Source organism: Pseudorca crassidens, chromosome 6 (assembly GCF_039906515.1).
Source record: "Pseudorca crassidens isolate mPseCra1 chromosome 6, mPseCra1.hap1, whole genome shotgun sequence".
In the NCBI taxonomy this organism is placed as follows: Eukaryota; Metazoa; Chordata; class Mammalia; order Artiodactyla; family Delphinidae; genus Pseudorca; species Pseudorca crassidens.
The window spans coordinates 22,827,646-22,849,032 of record NC_090301.1 but is presented as its reverse complement, the minus strand read 5'-3'; the positions used below and the strand labels follow the sequence as shown (position 1 = coordinate 22,849,032).

Here is a 21,387-nt window from a genome sequence, read left to right as displayed (position 1 = left end):
CTCTTAGAGGAAAACATAGGGAGAACACTCTTTGACATAAATTGCAGCAATACCTTTTTGGATTCACCACTTAGGGTAATGAAAATAAAAACAAAAATAAACCAATGGAACCTGATTAAGTGTAAAAGCTTTTGCACAGCAAAGGAAACTATAAACAAAGTGAAAAGACAACCCACAGAATGTGCGAAAAAATATCAATATTTGCAAACAAAATGACCAACAAGGGATTAATCTCCAAAATGTACAGACAGCTCATGCAGCTCAGTATCCAAAAAATGGGCAGAAGATCTAAATAGACACTTCTCCAAAGAAGCATACAGATGGCCAAAAAGCACATGAAAAGATGCTCAACATCACTAATTATTAGAAATGCAAATCAAAATGTCAATGAGGTATCGCCTCACACCAGTCAGGATGGCCATCATCAAAAAGCCTACAAATATAAATGCTGGAGAGGGTATGGAGAAAAGGCAACCCTCCTACACTTTTGGTGGGAATGTAAATTGGTACAACCACTATGGAGAACAGTATGGAGGTTCCTTAAAAAACTAAGAACTACCATATAATCCAGCAGTCCCACTTCTGGGCATATATCCAGAGAAAAACCATCATTCTAAAAGATACATGTACCCCAGTGTTCATTGCAGCACTATTTACAATAGCCAGGACATAGAAGCAACCTAGATGTCCATCAACAGAGGAATGGATAAAGAAGATGTGTTACATATATACAATGGAACATTACTCAGCCATAAAAAAATGAAATAATGCCATTTTCAGCAACATGGATGGACCTAGAGATTATCACACTAAGTGAAGTAAGTCAGACAGAGAAAGCCAAATATCATATGATATCACTTATATATGGAATCTAAAGAAGAAAATGATACAAATGAACTTCCTCACAAAACAGAAACAGACAGACTTTGAAAACAAATATGGTTAACAAAGGGGAAAAGGCGGGGGAGGGATAAATTAGGAGTTTTGGATTAACGTTACACACTACTATATATAAAATAGATAATCAACAAGGACCTACTGTATAGCACAGGGAAGTTTACTCAGTATTCTGTAATAACCTATATGGGAAAATAATCTGAAAAAGAATGGATATATGTATATGCATAATTAAATCACTTAGCTGTACACCTGAAACAATACAACATTGTAAATCAACTATACTCCAATATAAAATAAAAATTAAATTAAAAAAGAATTAATTGATATGTGAAGCCCATGGATGTTTTAGTTTCAGAGTTTCACAAAGTCGTAAAATCAATCCCATAATTCTTCAGTGTTAATATGAGCATTAAATTTGAGCCTGTTTACTTTGGAAATTCAGTGGCACTCAAAGAGAAGCCCCAAGTGTCACACTTATCTGAGTTGTAATTTATGAAAGAAATTTTAAAGCCAGTAAAAGGAGCAAGACTTTTTGAATAATAAATATTTCAATTCAAATCCCAGCTTGACCTTCTCTGAGTCTCTTTCTTCATTAGCTAAAAAGGGAGAATATCTACCTATTAGGATTGAGTGCAGAACATGTGAGGTACCCAGTGGAGCTCTAGATGCTCAATAAACGATGGCTACTGTGAACTCATTCTAGTAGATCTGAAAGACAAAGAAACTCATATCCTTTCTTTTAAAAAAAAATCAATATTATACTACTATTTATATCATACCACAACTCCTCCTTCAACAAGCATGTACTCATTACTGATTATGTCAAGTTTCATAGTTAGTGTCAAAAATATTTCAGTAGTAGGTAATATGCAGAATTCCTAAACTTAAGGATTTGTCTAGGTTAGGAGGTAAGTGTTAAAAGATTCAGGTACTCCTGGGTATTTTAGGTGTATACTCTCAAATTGAATTTTCACTCATGTAAGTTATCTAAAATTAATTTTAAATTCTTTAGTTTGAAAAAGTGCCCATATTTTATTTGCACAGTTTGTTAGAATACAATGAGTTTCCAGTTTTTGTTGGTTCATCCAAAATGATTACATATACCCAGATAAAATGTTACCAATCAATCTCCATGGGTTAATTCATTTTATAAACTTCAAGAGATTCAAACATTCAAGTTTTATACCAAATCCAATTGAGACTGCTTTGCTCAAGATATTATTAAACCTACATTTTTCAAAAAATTACTTTTTAAAACAGAGTATAAAGAAGCTCTATTATGTTAAGTAAATTATAAGTTAATTTAGAACTAAAATTTGAGTGAAACACTAATTTTTAAAGGTTTGTTCACTCATCCAATAGCAGAGCAATACTTTGAGTGAAGGTGAAATTTAGTGCTTATCTTCTTTAGCCAAAAGAAGTTAGCAAATTAATCCAATAGAGTAAAATGGATAGTAATACATGTTATCCTCATTCAAACTCATTGGTCAACAAACAAGATACTGATTTAAGCAACAAGAAATTATTCTGAAGTCTTGATGGATAAAAACAAGTATTAAGTTTTTCAGAGATGTGTGGATCAAGACAGTTATAATCACTCATTGTTGATATTTACTGATTTATATAAAAGAATAGCAGTTATAAAATTATATCAATCTTCTCCCCAGACTGCCTACTTTCTTCCCATTCTGTAAAAGTTTGGGAATCCTGATAACTTAGATGTTATATAAAAAATGACTTACTTTGGGCTTCCCTGGTGGCGCAGTGGTTGAGAGTCCGCCTGCCGATGCAGGGGGCACGGGTTCGTGCCCCGGTCCGGGAAGATCCCACATGCCATGGAGCGGCTGGGCCTGTGAGCCATGGCCGCTGAGCCTGCCCGTCCGGAGCCTATGCTCCGCAACAGGAGAGGCCACAACAGTGAGAGGCCCGCGTACTGCAAAAAAAAAAAAGACTTGCTTCTTTTTTGCTTAATACATGTTGAGATATTTATATTTTTAAATACCTTTATGAACCAATTTGGCTATTTTATTTTTAAATCAGTGTTGGCAAACTATATTATTCTATGTTTTTTAATAATATACTTTAAATCCATGTGATATTTGTGGAATATGTGCATTTATAATTTAGTAATTATTCTTAAAATACCATGCTAAATGACATTTTAAATAATCTATTCAGGAATTGCATGTTAGGAGACAAAATTTTATTAAAATGTTATAATGGTTTAATATTTTATTAAAATGTTATAAAATTTTAAAATGTGAAATAAAAAATAAATTATATTTCTATTTTGAAAGAGGCTTATTCACTTTAACATGAACATTGTTGGTACAAGTTTTCATAAATCCTCATAGTACTATTTAAAATTTCATGTCTACCATATTTTAATTCCATTGACCAAGTTTGATGTAGGTACATCTTCTATTCTTCCGAAATTTGTCATTAAGACTGTGACATTGGTATGACAAATGATTCATATTGTAGTTTACTTTTTATTGCCCATCATCAGGATATATAGAACGATAACTATGTACATGTCTCTTAATACTCTGCTTTGTAGAGATGTCACCAATAGTCATACTGTGATTTTTTTCTTTTGAGAGTGCCACCTCTCTGTCTCTCACACCAACAGATACTAATGTAGTAACTGACACATCCTGGTAAGTAATTTTGAAAATCTTCTAACCTAGAAAGAGTTCAGCATCTCAGATCCTAGTAAAACTAATTTTGGGGTCAGACATTATATGCCATGTAATAATCCAATATTTAGAGATGAACATGATTTTATATATATATATACACACACACACACAATCTTACAGCCTTTTGAAAATGAGTTCAAGTAAACCTGAAAACCTCACCATAAACTTGCTGACTCAAATCTGTTCTAACAAAGACACATTTTTTAGATACCTGAGGCACGGTGCTGCTGAATTATATAATCCCTATCATTAAATTCCAATGTTATCATCTTCTCTATTTTATTGAACAAGCTTTCAGGAATTACAGAGGACTTTCATAAATACTTCCAATTAAAACTTTTACAGATTTGACTCCAACAAAAGATAATGGTTTAAAAGCTAAATTCTTTCCTTTTTCTTTACAGGCTTTGATTCTGTTTGGTTTTGTTTTCAAAAATAGAAAATGATATTTACCACCTTCCTAGTTGTTGTGTGAAGAATACAAGAAAAAAGTTATTTCATTCTTAGGAAAGTCACAAACAACAATTGCCTACAATGTGTGGCTGGAAGTGTAATCCACATGTAATGCCTCTGTCGGCAAAGACTTAGTAGAAGGGGCTTTATAATAAATATTCACATCTGCTACTTTGGACACTCTAATCCATCCTAAGAATCTTTGCTGTGTCAGGCTTTGTTCTAAATGAAGAAGCTCAGTAGATATAAAGGTTTGCAAATAGGCCATATTTATCATGATTAACTTTACTTTTATAACTTTTCTCTGTTTTAGAGATATTCATGTCAATTTGGGTTATAATTCTTGATTAAATATTTGACTGTGACTTTTATGGCAATATTATTATTGAATTTTTATTATGGAACGGAAAAATTCTATTTTAACAATGTATCACCTACTTAACATCTGTCAAGAAGGCATCACTGATAAAAATGCTGTGCTGGATGTGGAAAAAAATGACTAAAACCCCAGGCTCTGGATTCAAAGTGTTTGTGATTAAATGCTAGCTCCCTCCGTATCTAGGGTGTCATCTTAAGCAAGTTACTTAGCCTTTCCAGGATTCTCTTTCTTCACCTATATAATGGAGTTAATATTATTTTCTTTATCATTAGATACTGTAAGGATTATATGGAATCATCAATATATATGTTAGGTACTAAATCCAGTATCTAACGTGTTGAAAGAGTTTAATGAATTTTAAATGGCATTACTGGAATGATAATATTATATGCCTTCTAAGTATGATTAGATAATCCCAGTGACAGTACTAAAGTCATTTATTTAACCCACATACTTATGTAGACATATTCTGTTGTTTTTACTTACCTCCAAATTCCCTGATAGTTTGCTGCTGGACTTCTTTAATAAAAAGTATTGGGCTTCCCTGGTGGCGCAGTGGTTGAGAGTCCACCTGTCGATGCAGGGGACGCGGGTTCGTGCCCCGGTCCGGAAAGATTCCCACATGCCGCAGAGTGGCTGGGCCCGTGAGCCATGGCCGCTGAGCCTGCGCGTCCGGAACCTGTGCTCTGTAACAGGAGAGGCCACAGCAGTGAGAGGCCCGCGTACCGCAAAAAAAAAAAAAAAAAAAGTATTAGTTAGAATGGGATTACTGATATGTTTTTCACTTTAAGGAAATTATTAACTCACAAATATATGGTATAAATATTATGACAATACTCTGTGCAGTATTTAGCTCTCTTATGACACAAAATTTTAGTTTAACAGAATTTTGAATTTTAAATTAGAGTAAAAAACCTAAGACATCTTTGATATGGAGGTATTTATTTTCACTTCAACTCCAAAAACAATTTGTTGTGCTAATAAGTACCACAATTTTTAAAGTATAAATGTATATTATTAGTTCTAAGTAGTGATTTAGTATACTAAACAAATTTAAGTATAATAAACAAATTTAAGTTATAAATTACCCACTGTGTGTATATATGTATATATGTGTATGTGTATATATGTATACATGTATATATGTATATATATATCTTTGCCTTAGATACATTTTGAATCCTATTTTTTAATACTTTTTTTCAGAAATAATTCACTTGAAAAAAGAAAGCTTCATTGCTTAATTGCTTTCAATCTCATCTTCTCAAAATTATTAATCCCAAATATAAGGAGACTAGCAGGGCATTTGATGACCTCTGCATATAAAGTAGATAGAGCATTTAAAAATTTTATAATCTAATCATTGGCATATCTTAATTTTAACTGGAATTATTTCCTATACAGCCAGGAGTTAGTTCATATTTAATGACTGACATCTAACGTAAAATGAATCTGAATTACAGTTGAAACAAAACTGTATATTCTGTTGCTTATAAACTGTGACTGCTTGAAATAAAACTTTGATATTCATTCTCTCTCCCTCTTTCTCCCTCCCTCCCTCTTTCTGTCAGGTCAAGTTTTAGCTCAAGCAAGTGGCAATGGGGTTATCCATTTACTGGATCTTAAATCAGGGCAGATCCACAAATTGATGGGCCACGAGAGTGAGGCTCACACGGTCGTATTTTCTCATGATGGAGAGACTCTGTTTTCTGGAGACTCCGACGGCACCATTCGAACGTGGTCTTGATGGTCAGCATATCCCACTGTGGAGGGCATTCCCTTTAAGGCTTGAAAATGCCTTGTATAGTCCCAAACCAGTAAATATCTGGTTAAATATGCCAGCAGGTGACATTTACAATTTGCTTTAAAACATGCTTTGGACATATATTTTAGTGCTCATTACTGTTACCAATAAAAAAAAAAAAAACTTTCTGCTCATTTATTTGTGTCTGGGTCTTTTTCTTTCTCCTTTTGATAAGAATTTCGAGACAGAGCATCTTTGCTAGCAGTTTGGAAGAAACAGCTTTACAATGACGCCTAATGACAGACTAGATGAATTACAGATTGATTTTGAATGTTACAAAACAAACTGCAGGAGAACCAGGCTACTTTTTTTAAAAATCAAATCTAAACTGCAGGAAGACCTGAAGTTTAATCATGTAGCACAGGGAAAGTCTTTCTGTAAGCAAAGGGTCAAGTAGAATTGGGGAGCATACATTTTCACAGATTCTTTAACAATGATTACACTTTATCTGCTAATAATAATCAGAGACTGCAGATGGCTTAAGTCTAAATGCTAGGCTCTTCCAGAACTTTCATCTCTGAAGCCCATGGGAGAATGCATTAAGTATAATTACAATAAAAAATGAGAAGAAAAAAAAATCGTAGTCTCAATGCAAGTAAGTATCTTGCACGTAAAATGCCTTTCCCCCTCCCAATGCATGCATCCACTGTATAAAGTGCGACTGCTTAGAGAACGCTCTAGCCTGGTCCAAAGGAGCAGCTCGGATTTCGACCGAGCTCGACTCAGAAGCCAGTTGTTGGCGCTGTCCGTGGTGCTGAGGAATTCCCAGCTGCCGGCAGAATGAGCTCCAAATCAGCAGTCTGCAAACTGCTCTCAGTGATGCAGAAACCCAGCTAAAGTTGCTCCTTTCCTTCACGTCCACAGTTAGTATTTTCTGGTGTTTAAGAGAGGATTCAAGCAACATATCGTGGATGATGCTGACGGTATTGCCAGCGGAGTGGGTTTTAAGCTACAGCATGCTGTCGCTGATTTTGATCCTCAGAGCCTAGCCAAATCACCTCTACTGCCATATCAAACACTGTGTAAGTGAACTCATGTGTGGAGGAGGCGTAATCAGCCGGGAAATTTCATAGAAGGATCTGGGAAAAGGCTAAAAATAAGTTCAACATGATTCTGCTACTGGGGTCTGGATTGCTATAGGACCAGCATTGCTTCTTGCTTTGAATTCTGAAGACAGATCCAAAGCATATTTCTTATGTGTGTCTGCAGTGTTTCTCTCTGGAAGGGCGGGAGACTGCTTCTTGACTGTGTTTTGAAATGGGAGGTAGAATGGATTGCCTTTAATTCAAGCCTGAAAATGTATTCTTTGGATAATTAAAAAGAAACTGCTTTTCTAAAACATACCTGATCTTTTAGTTTCTATTGGTCAATGACCCCCACCACCACCATTTAACCTCCAGAGTGATTAGGTAAGTGTATCTCATGACATGAGTTATGTTTGTTTTCTCAAAGAAATAGATGCAGTCATTTAAAATCATATGTAGCAATATGGGGTGGGGGGAAAGTTTAGCTGGGAAGTGATCTTCAGTATAGCAATGTTTTCTTACTTATTTAAAAATCTTCAGATAAACATTTTGATTTCTCTAATGTTTCTTCTCTTAAATATTAAACTGCACTAGAGTAGCTTAATTAAGAAGAATGCTCTTGAAAAAAATAACTTTCTTATACTGAAAAGACCTTGTTTTCTCCATGCAGATTTTAAAATATATTTCATATAATAAAAGCATGCTTAATGTTTATATAAAGTAGGTATTACATCCCTATTTTTACCTTTAAGTTTACATTCACCCTAACCTGACACATTAATGCCTACCTGTAGCTTACAAAGAGATCATTTTCTATGTCCTTTTGAAACAGAATGATATGTGTATTTTATATGGCTTATCTTGCATGTATTGACAGATACTACTAGAAAACTATAAGAAAGCACAATAGCTCCTTTTTCTTCTAAGATAAACTTTCTAAATATGTGGGAAATGCATGCTTTAATTGGAAAATTATGCTTTTTCAGAAGCTTGTATTATGTTTGTGGGCTCTGTAGTAATTTAAGGGAAAAAATGCTTTGTCAAAGGGAGCTTCCAGCTTCTCAAGTAGAATTATAGGTTTGCTTTTTTTTTGTTCTGTCATGACTCACTGTTTTTGACATATTTTAAAAGAAATCCATCTCCTTTATCATTACCTACCCGAAAGGAATTCTAATATTAGAGAGCAGTTTTCTCTTAAAAGAGGTCATGAATATACTCCCTTTCATTTTATTATTACTAGAATTTGCATATCTAACTTAAAATGCAAGTATAATAGTTCTTGAAGTTTTCTAATGCTATCTTTATCTTATTTAAAATTATCTGCATATGTTAGACTAAAAATCGATGGTTTATCATTGCTATTATAATCTGAAAATAAACCAACAAATAACATTTATAAATGATCTGAAAATGTCCTGTATACAATTTTAGCAATATTGGCATAAAGCCAGCACCATTTAAATAGGCAAATGAACTATTTTACACTTTTCTTATCTATTACTCTCTAAAGTCACAGTTTTCCCAAGGCTTTGTATGAGTTAGTCACTCTGATAATTTAAATAAAAGCCCACTGCCAACACTCCCCACCAAGCACTAATACTAAGTGAAGTGTACAAGAGTCAATAACACCAAATTAATATGGCATATTTTCTATGAATTGGCAACACCCTATTATTTTTAAGAAACTTCAATAAACAGTTACACTGGCATTTTTATGCAAATTGCCTAAATGCAAGTGTCTTTGGCATGTCAAAAAACAGTTATGTTTTCAAGAGTGTGTGAATGTCATTTATTTTATATTGAATTAATTCAAGTAGTATTTATTACATGAATATTAGAGTCAGGTTGCTGTAAAAATAATTTACAGATACATCTTTCCTGTCCACTAGGAGCTTACTTCCTGAGTAAAATAAAGGTGTGGACAATAGTACAAATAAATTTTTAACAAATCCTTTTCAATACCTGGCATTTTCTTATTTATTATTTAAAGTTTTCTTTCTTTTATTCACTGTGGAATAGTTGTGCTATTTTCCTGCTTAACTATGTTTCAAAATCCAGATTCATGTTCACTTAAACAAGTCACCTATATTGAGACCATTGTTCTCCAATTATGGGCGTAAAGAAGTAGGAAGACCTTTGTAGTAGCTGCATCCAGTGATAATTTAAATTCAGCTGTTGGTCTCTTCCCTTTCTTTTAGAAGTAGAATGTCTTCTCACTAATCTCCTGAGTTTTCTTTCAGATGATTGTAACATATATACATTCTGTCACTCATTAATCAGTGAATTCAAAGAGAACATGAATTCAAATATTCTCGAGTTATTTGTAACTATTAGTAAGATCACCCTTTGAGTCTCGGTAAAACCACTTCTTACAATTTAGACAAAGCTAGACCTTTGAAATTCAGAAGGTAAATTTAAGCTGAAGATTCCTAGGCAAAGTAAGTCCATAAAGGACAATTTTAATGCATATATTGCCAAGGATCAACCCTCCAAACTTCATAATAAAGTGTAGAGAGTTGCATGAACTTAGTCGATTTGAGGTCTTAGTAGCTTCCAAATAGATCTCAAATAAACATGTTAAGAGCATGGGTTTAAATGAATCTATATTCTCTTTATATATGTCAAATTATTCTTTTTAAATATTTATTTTTCAGCCTGCCCCTCTTGTATTCTCATGGAAGGAGCTGAGTATATCTAATATTAGGAGAACATCCAGAATCCTTTGAGGAGGGGGATGGCTCTTCATATTCATGAAGCTTGCATACTTCTGTTGGTCATCCCCAGATTGGTCACCTCTGCTGCCATCAGTCATGAAGACTATCCTGCTGATGAAGGTGACCAGACTTCCAGTAATGACAATCTGATTTTTGATGACTATCGAGGGAAAGGGTGTGTGGATGACAGCGGCTTTGTGTACAAGTTGGGAGAACGATTTTTCCCAGGGCATTCCAACTGTCCATGTGTCTGTGCTCTGGATGGACCTGTTTGTGACCAGCCAGAATGCCCTAAAATTCACCCAAAATGTACTAAAGTGGAACACAATGGATGCTGTCCTGAGTGCAAGGAAGTGAAAAACTCTTGTGAATATCATGGGAAAAATTACAAAATCTTGGAGGAATTTAAGGTATGAGTTACCCTTTTTATTTATTGAATACTAACTTTTTACACCACATACTTAGATTACTACATTAAAATTACAGTTGGAAAAACACAGTTTTAAATTTCTCTTTGATTTACAAGAATATGACTCCAGTTAGCATAAGTACCAGTGTGGTCAACAAAAAGGAAATTGGTTTGTTGATCAGTATCTGTAGGGTTTCACAATAACTTTTTCCTTCAGAAGTATTTGGAGCATATTGCCATCTTTTATTTTTGCCCTTAAACATTTCCTTGGTGTTATAACAAAATATGTTTTCTGAAGGAAACAACTTTGTTTAAAGGCTATGTGTCCATTTATGTGTTTAAATTTTGTGAGTTTTTGGGGGGGTGTGTGTGTGGCTTATTAGCCTGTAGTTGGAGCCATTTAATTATAGTCTAGAGTAATCTATTTAGTGTATGGAAATGCAAGTGCTACAGAGACACACTTCTGAGCTGTGGTCTTTATATTAAGAATATACATTGGACTTACTTGTTGTAGAGCATGGTCCCCATTCTATTCTCTGCTCATTAGATTTTTTTTTTTTTACTTACAGGACCCCAGAGATAACTGAATTTTTATCATAGTCCCTTGTAAAAGGTAGTAAAAAAAAAAAAAAAAGACTAATTTTTCAGCCTCCATGGTATTTCTTAGTCTTTCTTTTATGCTTGTGTCATATTTTCAAGTAACTTGGAATTCACTTTTATCTCTTCTTGGAGTCTCTTTTCTCTAATGGCTAGTTTTAATTAGCATTTCCTACAGCCAGGTATGAACCCTTAAGGTATAAATTAATATATCAACATGTCCTCAGATGTAATGGCAGTTCATGCCTTGGAGTTTCTGTCATACTGATGGCTTGATATAAAGATTTTCATTTCACCTAACCAAGTTCTGTGACAAGGTGCTCAGAATCTTGTAGGCAAAAGAAGATATAGCTAGTTTTCAGTGAGACTTTATGTTTGAGAGAAGAAATGTTCAGTTATTGGCACTGACCCAACTTCCTTCTTTACAAGAATCAAATGGTGGAAGAAGTCAATACGTGGAAAAAGGTTTTAACTGATCATGATCAGAGTACTTCCTGTGTATTGGCAATTCATTGTATTTGGTCTATTCCAAGTTATGGGCTCATACCAGTTCTAATTTACCCAAGGAACCCATTTATTTTAACTAGATTCCTCAGGACACGAGAGAAATTTTAATGATAATTATCATATTCAACTTTCTTACACATAAGTGTTATTCTAGACTTTTTTTTCACATATATGATACTTTGTTGCACAATATTGAGAAGAGGCTTGAGAGTCTAGTAAAATTACCATTATTGACGTCAAATAATAGTTGAGTATCATATATTTATTAATGCCTTTCTGGTCTTTAACATCTTGGACACATTTTGATATTCGCTACTTTTACTCTTAGGTTAACAAAAGTAAATGCAAATACTCAACACGTGATTGACTCTAGACGTGGTTCTAGAATCATGTCACTCTCCTCTAACATGCATATTTATCTAGAGTAGAATGCAAAAAGACATTTTAAGATAGCCTAGCCTAAGCAAAAAGTACCCCAGATAAAATGTGAGATTATTACATATTGATTACCAAATTATATAAAAGAAGAAAAGATACTGACTTTTTTTTAACTTAGCTCACCACTTAAAATGCTAGAGTTTTCCCTGTTTTTATTAGATTTTATTTTATTTCAAAGGTAATAATTATTTTACCATGTCAAATAATAAAGACATAGCAAGTTAGTAATTGCTTTACTCCAACTATCTGTCCCTGCTATAGTTAATATTTAATCCGTTGATATGCACAACTTTTTCCCTGACTTTCAATATCACTGATCTTAAATCAATGTGATTTAAAAAAAGAAAACAGATGCCACTTTTTCACAAGGATTTAGTTTTAAGAGCTTTAGAGATCATTAATAAGAATGAAGAACTGAGACCAAGAAAGTTTGTTACCTGTCTAAAATTGTCAAGTTATTTAACCTATTTCTAAATACATGCAAACAAGAAAGCCTATATCAAAGCACTTTTGCTCTAGAGTCAGAAAGACCTGGATTCATATCCCAAATTCATCACTTAGATGTAAGATTTTGGATGGAGTCCTTAAACTTTTGGAGCCACAGTAGCTTTTGCTACAAAATGGCCATCATGATCATTACTTCTGATGGGAGGAGATGTTGGAAAGATTTTGTGAGATAATTTATATGAAGTTAGCAGTCTTGTGATGACTGGTACACAATAGATATTGAACAAAAGGTTGTTTCACTCCTTCTAAACTCTAATGTCCAGGGATTTACTCTAAATTCTCCATTCCTCCATGTCTTCACCTACATTTTTATGATGGAAGCCCGATTTTAAAAGTCACTCAAGTGAAAGAATTCCAACACCTTTTTTTAAATGTTCTACTTATCTACGTGAACTATGTACGCCTTAGTAAATATCAGCCATCTGATTCTCTAATTTAGTTTCCTGTCTCTTGTAAGCTGACCTTTAAAGCTGTATGCAACTTTCAAATAATAATCTTAGCATGTTATTAAGAAGGTTGTATTACAAGATATTTTTACATGTTATATATTCATCCAACAAGTATTTATTGGGCTTTTTGTTATATAAGTTACTGTAGATGTACTGTACATACATTAGAAAGTAAGGTATCTAGAAGGCAAAATCTCCACCCACAAGGAAGGCATGAACAACGTGGAGAGAGAAGTGGGGGAAAGGAAGTCTAAAGTATGTGACTGTGAAGGTCAACACCAAGGGATTGTGGTGCCAGAAGCTTATCAACATGGTGTGAGGTTTGGTCAGACAAACTTTCTTTTTCTTCAGGATGGTCACAGATGACCCTGTTCTTAAAAAATTAAAATTTATCCAGGGAGAAGTTCCAAAGAGGAAACTGCTTGAGCAAAATCAGAGATTGGGATGAATAAAATCTGCAAGGAGAGGAGGGAGATGAGAATAACAGGAAGCTGGATCTTACTAAAATGCCATTATAAGGAGAGAGAGGTAAATTTGCATAGCATTTTTGGAACGTGGAAAGAGGAACTTGAGTACTGGGCCAAAATATTTAGATTCAGTCTAAAGAATAACAAGGGACAAAATGCAGTTGTTATACATAGAGATGACCTAGTTAAATATGTTTTTTAAACAAAATGACTTTATAGCCAAGTATATAACTGAATAGAGATGAAGTGATATTAATGGCTGGGGAGGTGGGACTGTTGCAGAAAACAAAGAGTGAGATGACCAGCATGCAAAGAACAGAAACATTCAGGGAAGTCTTGAGGATAAAACTCTAAATTCCCTAGTATAGTCTAGATTCTACTCATCAACCTCTCCAAGTATCTCAAACTCTCAGTGACTTCTCTTCCCTGTGTGCTTGCACATGCTGTCCATACTTTTTCACCATTTATACACACCTGTATAAGTCTTACTAGACTGCTTCAGAATTCCATTTAAATCTCATCTCAACTGCAAAGCCCTCTCTGACTGTCCTACTTATGTATCCTGGGCTGCGTCTCACACCATTATAACAAGGACAATAATCATAGCCAGACACCATTAAGGCCGTTATATGTATTATAGCACATTTCATAATAACACTATGAGGTTACACTTTTCTTAGCACTGTTTTACAGACAAGAAAACTGAAGCACCAAAGTGTAAGCAGCTTGCCTAACACCATATCTAAAGTAGAAGAACTAGGATTCAAACCCAGGCATCCTGGCTTCAGAATATAAACTCTTCACCACCTTTACCACCTCTGTCACACTGCAATAATATAAAGTGAAAGGACCTGTCTCTCCCACTGGACAGTGAACCCTTTGAGGCTAGGGGCGGTGTTTTCTTTTTCCTCCTCTGTTCCCAACCCCAGCCCCATATAAACCACGTAACAGGTATTTAATATATTTTGGTGAACAAAATGAGTCAGGTTATAACTGAACACATAGAATAAAAAAGTTCCTTTAAAATGCCTTAATTTCTGTTTATGTGTTGACCTCCCCATTTTAATTAGAGAAGCATTCAAGCTTCAGGTAAAGAGTGCTCTTGGGACCCCTAAAGATGACACGCATTGTTCATATATTTCCATACTGCTTCTACTTTCTACTCCTTCTCCCCTACCCCTTCCTAACCAATATTCATCTTGCATTGCATCTCCATCCCAAGTGTTGTAATGACCATCCAGGGTTTTAGTTGTGTGGTCTCACTCTATACAGTTACAAAGACATACTGAAGTCCCTACTTCAGTCTTTTCTGATCACTAAATTTAAACGTAAATCACTATGTTGTACACCTGAAACTTATAACATTGTACATCAACTATACCTCAGTAAAAAATAAACATTTAATGTGGTTAAAAAAAATTGATATACATGTGTCACCTGATGGAAAAAATAATGTTATTTATAAACGTTGGGGTTTTTTCAACACATTGATGCAAGCTTTGAAAATGGATTTCTCTCTACCCTTTTTGAAAACTCTAAATTTTCCAGTGTTCTGGTAATATTGTATTAAGTTAAAGGTATTGTATAGTAGATTTTCTCATCTTTCTTTTATGTGTACTCAAGCAAAATGACACTGGAACCTACTTTTTGAGAAATAAGAAGTATAAATAATAAATTACAATAGCATTTCCTACAGAAAAACTTGATTGGAACTGTAGGTTCTATCAGCTTTGGCTCTGTGATAACTATCTCATGCTGAGTTTCTTAAATGGAGAAATAATTTCTTATTTTGCTCAGTATTTTTATAATTCTCACTCAGCTAGAATTAGCCATTTTGGATTTTTTTATACTTTAAAACTTGTACTGTTTTAGTTTTATTTCAGACACTGACAGTTGAGCAGGTTTCTGGGTTTTATTTTTAATAGGTTCAGTGTGATTATTTTCTCATTTTGCATTTTGTAAATATGTTATTGCTTTTTTTTAAAAAAAAAAAAAAACATGTTTTCATGCTGTGGTAAGCTGCCTAGTTTTTGCCCTGAATTTTGGATTTAACATTTAAATCTTGAGGAAAGCAGCAAAGAGGACAGAAAATTAATCACTCAGAGTATTCTGCCAAATCATCACACCCATAAAAAATGTTGATGCCAACTAAAGTTTAGAACTGACTCACTCTTCAGTGGGTACATTCATAGGAAGACAGGTTTCCCAACTTTCTCATTAATCTATGCCCCCATCATTAATGTCCAATTAACATTAATGGACATTAAATGTAACATGAAATCTGTAAAAGTGAGTAGAAAGGATTTTTGAATTTAGGACTGGGAGTTATTTTTTTTTTTAATGTCTGTTTGTTTTAATACAGAGAAAGAATGGAAAAGTAACACATTCTAGGAACTGATAACCAAATATGTGAAAGAACAGGAAAAAAATGGGGGGCTGTAAAGAAATCTCAATTGAAGGGACTAATAGTTAACACTTTGCAGAAATACAGCTTATTGTACCCCACCCACTCATCTGCCATGGCACCAGCTTCTATGAGAGGCACAGAAACTAAGATGTTTGTACTGGACAGAGGGGTACAGAATGCATCTTTCCACAGGTATGAAGGTTGCATGTATGTATGTATTTTAATGCCACCAAATGGAATCAAATGTGTTATGTCCTGCTGAAATATGAGAGGCAAGGCAGTGAAAGTTTCATCCTAACAACTGGAAGGGTTTCTTTTATTTTTATTTTTTTATATTTTTTGACCCTCTGTACTTATTTTAATAACAGAGAAATGGGTGAATTTTAAGAATATGGGTGGGATTTTTAAAGATATTTTTCCCAAGAGAGGATATACAAGTTCTCAACAAATGATTAATGGAACAAACAGGGGCATTTGTAAGATTTCATCCAAAGAAAGTCCTAGAAAACATCATAATTTCATACAACAAAGATAATTGAGGTCTTTGTTGGGAGATTGAAAAGGCTAATTCCACAATCACTGACTCTGCAAAATGCAGTTTTTGTTTTGCAGAACATGCTGTAGTTTTTAATACTGAAACTGCCTTTGAGTGAATTCAAGAATGGCTTCTCCTTTCAAGTAGCTACAAAGTAACAGAGATTAAGTAATCTTAACCAGTAATGACGGTTGCTCCTCTGAAGCTCAGCCCTCAGCCTGTACAACAAACAAGCTCAAAGTGGATAATTCTCAATGGGGAACATCCATCTTTGTATATAGCTAGAGAGCCTCTGCTCAATTTGTATAATGTCTGACCAGTTTCAAAGATTAGAAGTCAATTTTGTTAAAACTTTATAAAGTTCCTCAAACCTTTCTCTTTCTTTTTATATTGTGCTCACTTGACATGTTTTAATTCTACAAAACTACATTAAATCTAGAAAACAGACCAGATTTTTGAAATAATTTTTCAAAAGCTCCGATGAGAACTGGAAATGACCCTCAACACTTTTTAAAATGAGGGATTAGAATTGTAGGAATAAATGGCTTCCAAGTTAACCCCTGAAGGGATGAAATAGTCTGAAAAAGTCACTTACTTTAAATTTTAAGAGACTTGATGATCAGCTGGCCCTTTGATTAGTTATATATAGACTCACCCACTGATTTTTATCACTGTCCTTCATACGGCAAGATGCTGCCGTTAATGGTGATAACTGTGTGATAAGCATGACTACAGAGATTTGTGTATGGGCTTCTGTTCCCTGGGCGCACCAGGAGATTGGTGTTTGATCTGCGGCCACATCTGGGATTTGCGGAGCTTATCACTGCTAGTGACTACCTCAGACTTGAGGTCAGTCATGAGCTGTGTGTAGACTTTGCTGTCCATTCCTTACTGACTCTCCAATACTGTGAGAAGATGAACCTGAAAAGAGAGTGACCTGGTAGTCTCCCCTCCAAACTTTAACTCTAATTGTACAAGCTTCTGAATATGTCAGAAATTTGCTTATTTTTCATTGTGGTTTTACTCACCAAAACACATAATTAGTCAATGGTGTGATACTAACAAGCATGTTTTTTTCTCTTATTTCATAAATTAGGTCTACATATTTTGTGCAGATTTTGTGTATTAATCTATATACAGTCTAAATTGAAATTGCTTCATACATAGGTTGTATGTGTATGTGTGTGAAATTTGAGGGAGCTGGGAAATGTTCTTACTTTAAGAAAATCTTTTTCTACTCCTTATTCTCCCTGACAATATTTTTGTTTTGTTTTGTTTCCGTATAGCTTGATATATATATCACGCAGTGTGTTTTATGAAGGACAGCACAAGAAAAAACTATTGGTCTATTTTTTAGTTGTATTTTGCCAAGCTTTCGAGGAAGAGCTTGAAACAAATAACTAGAGGTGATTTGAAGTGATCAGTGGGTTTGCTTATCCAGGGGATCTTTCTCAAGCCTTAGTCATTATTAATTGGGGACTGGCTTATTTTAGTCTGTACTTTGGACTATTAATCCACTGATTAGCATCAGTAATCTCAGTCTCACATATCACCAGTGTTGATTTCCTTGCTTCCAGCCTGCCATATAGCACATCACAATAAAGCCATCTTTGCAAGAATTTAATGATGCCACGAAGAGTGAATAAAGTACTAAAGTGACAAAAAAATTCATTTATGTCCTGAAAAAGCTTTTAGATATTATTTTATGACTGTATAAATTTGCTTAAAGTGGATACAAATCCACTGAACACAACTCTTAATTTCCTCCCTATTACGTCATGAGACCATGAACAAAACTCAAATAATTTTAATCCTTCTATCTACAGGATGGGCACAATAATGTCATCATATGTTTTATGAAGAATTAATAGTATTGGGAATTAGAAAATTAAAGTATTGCATATCAATTTATAGTTAACAATTCTGACTGCTCAAAAGTTTGTGTTTTTTTTTTAATTAAACATTACTTGGTTGGGATTTTGAAACCATTTTGTTGTAATATTGACCCTTGGCTATGATTGTTATTTCTTGGCATGGGATTGGATTTCTAGTATCTGAGTTTATACAAGTTCTATTTATAAAAGGCAAGCATTATGGGTTGTTGTTGTTTTTTTAAATCTAAGTCCTTCCTACTCTTAAGAGCTGACAACAGAATTTTGGATATGGAAAAGAACTTTGAACTTATTTTACAGATGGTAAAACAAAGACCAACAGAAACGTAGTAAAAACACCACAATGGCTGGCATAGCTTACTATTTGCAAAGGCAATATAAATATATTTCTTTCCTGTGGTCTTTTATCTACATTTTAAGCCTTCAGGTTTAATGCTCACTTGCATCTTCCTTTCCAATAAATACATTGGATGCAAACATTTATTTCATCCAATTGTCTATAGAAATGTGATATCAGGACCTAGCTCCATGACAACCCAGAGTTACAAGTTGACAAGAACAATAAAATACTGCCATATCTAAAATCTGTCTTTGATACAGATAGAGGACAATTTGCAAAAGGAGCCTAAGTTTACAAAGGCTCTAATAAAAAGAGGACCCTTTGTCTAAAAATGAAAAATTCTGTAATTAAAGCAAACAATATAGGCCAAAATAAAATTATAATATATTAAACACTACCTACTTATTTTCACGGAGACTATACTAGGAAGTAACAAAGGAACTAAATGAGCTGCTCTTGCCATACAGTTGATTTTAGGAGCTGAGGACCTGTGTTCTTGATTTTTTTCACTCTGCAAACTCCCACCTCTCACTACATGACAGGAGTGGAGTATGAAAAATGGATGGAGTGTACAAAAATCTCTAGTTGCATGGCATTAGAACAAAGGGCTATCCCTAAACTGGCATATGATCAGTATCATCTAAGGCAAGAATGCTGCAAAAATTCACATCCCTTGACCTCTCTCTCTTCAATGCCAACAATGCCAATTGAAATGATTTAAATTTATATTTTTCTAAAGTTCCCCAGATTATTCTAATGATCAGCTGGAATTTTAGTAAGAATTTTTTATTTTTTTTCATGGTCAAGTAAATTTGAGAAATGATGCGTCCTTTACTATCTCTTGGAAATGTGCAGGGCTTGAATGTATATATTAATATATACTAACAGTGCCTGAACATTTTTTAAAGCTTTGAGAGTCGGTATGTACACAGCTCAACAGCTAAGAGCTCAACAGTATGGTGAAAACTATTTTACAGTAGGTTCTACCACTTACCAGCTAAGTGACCTAGGCACACATTACTTTACCTCTTATGTCTTAGTGCAGACATCTCTAAAATAGAGATAATAGTAAAAACTACTTGGAACACAATAAGGGATTCATAAAAGTTATCTGACATTTTTACTACTATTACTACTTACCTGTATTTAAGTCCAGTATTTCACAGATTTATGTAACAGCAGAATACTTTTTCTCTGAACATCTATTAACATCTTAAAGTTCATAAGCGTTCAATGAAACAGTTTAAGAAGTATTTTGTTGATGACCAAGATCATCCTTTATTCCTTTATCTGACTCAGATGGGCAGTTAATGATAAAAATCTATATATCTCAGCTTATCTTTTATTGCCTGGTCCTTTTTAAAGTTTCCAAAATTGCAGTAAATGTGGTTATTTATGGTAATTTATTAATTTGTGTTACATAAAACAATTTAAATGGAAAATGACTTATTCAAAATAATAATGATGACGCCAGTTACATATAACCAAAAATCTAAGACAGGGATCAGCACACTACAATCCATTAGCCAAATTCAGCTCACCACCTGTTTTTATAAGTACAGTTTTACTGGAAAATAGCAATGGTTATTCATTATGTATTGTGCATAGTGGCTTTCAGGCTGCAATCCAGCCCTGAGTAGTTGCTCCAGAGATTATATGACCCAAATAGGTCAAAAATATTTACTGTCTGGTTTTCTGTAGAAAAAGTTTGCCAACTTCTGATCTACGATCAAATTCTTCTTGTTCCCTTTCTACTTCCCTCAAATTGTACTTTCATGTAACCCGCATTCTTCAAAGTTACAAATTCTTTGGGTACTGTTAGGTATAGGTTTTACTTCATTTATAGGTGGTCTCGGGGATGTCTTTCCACGTGTGTAAATCTTCAAAGGCATCTAAATTTGCCAATTTTAAATGTATTATACATACTTAACAGCAGACACGTTAAGTCTCTTTGCACATTTGTCTCCAAGGCGTACGGCTTTGCTCTTTGCATTGATGTATGATAATTTAATAACTTTCCACTTACTCGGACGGAAATAGATAAGCAAAGATGACATTCTTGGATGAAATAGATAAGCAAAGATGATAAAAATGTCTTATATTTTGATATCCCATCTGCTCTCCTTTGACAGTGTGACAAGTAGGTATTTTTCATTTCGTGTAATATAATAGATATATTAATAAATGAAAATATGTATATTGTCTGCTCACTTATTAAGTTCACTAACATCTTTTCAAGTCAACTTATATAATCCATGGTTTGATTCCATTAGATGTCCTAAATGTCTCTGACATGTAGAGAGGTCATAGGTCTTGCAGGGGGGTGTACAAAAATGTATAAGACCATCAAGGTACGCCTAGTCTATCAAAATTAATAACACAGGTACCACTAATAGCAGATGGCATGGGCTGATTGCTCTAGGAACTAATATGAAGAAAGAAATAATTCAGTCTGAAGAGCTTAGGAAGATCCTAAGAGTGAGGATTTCAGTGCACTGAAAACATTTTAGACAAAACAGGAAAATTGGCAGAAGTCAATGGAAAGCACGTTCAGAGAAAAGTGAGTTAACCCAAGTGGCCAGAGCAGAGGGTATAGAGAAGATAAAAAGTGAGAGACAAGCGAGAGAAGAGAGTGTGGCACCCGCTCACAATGTGGATGCCAGGTTCAGGAGCTTGGGGCAAAGCTTGGACCAAATGGAAAATTACCAAACGGCTTGAGTCAGGGAAGTGACACAACCAGATTTGTGCCTGAGGGAAATACAAATAATTGTTGACAATTTTATGAAATATTGTGCATCTTTGTTCCTTCATTGAATGATTTAGTTCTGAGATATTTTTATTCCCATTTTATAAACAAGAAGG

General features: G+C 34.2%; 2 protein-coding genes across 2 annotated transcripts in view; both read left to right on the top strand.

Moving 5' to 3' along the window:
- SPAG16 (sperm associated antigen 16) overlaps positions 1-6,354 on the top strand; it is an 891,359-nt gene extending 885,005 nt beyond the window's left edge. Inside the window, exon 16 of the mRNA XM_067740696.1 lies at positions 6,006-6,354. Coding sequence (XP_067596797.1) covers positions 6,006-6,181 — 176 coding nt within the window. The 3' untranslated portion in view covers positions 6,182-6,354. The remainder of the gene's footprint in view (positions 1-6,005) is intronic.
- A 777-nt stretch (positions 6,355-7,131) lies between these two features.
- Positions 7,132-21,387, top strand: part of VWC2L (von Willebrand factor C domain containing 2 like) — a 152,468-nt gene continuing 138,212 nt past the window's right edge. The window contains exons 1-2 of the mRNA XM_067739843.1: positions 7,132-7,647; positions 9,918-10,387. Of these exons, the coding sequence (XP_067595944.1) occupies positions 9,998-10,387 (390 nt within the window). The 5' untranslated portion in view covers positions 7,132-7,647; positions 9,918-9,997. The remainder of the gene's footprint in view (positions 7,648-9,917; positions 10,388-21,387) is intronic.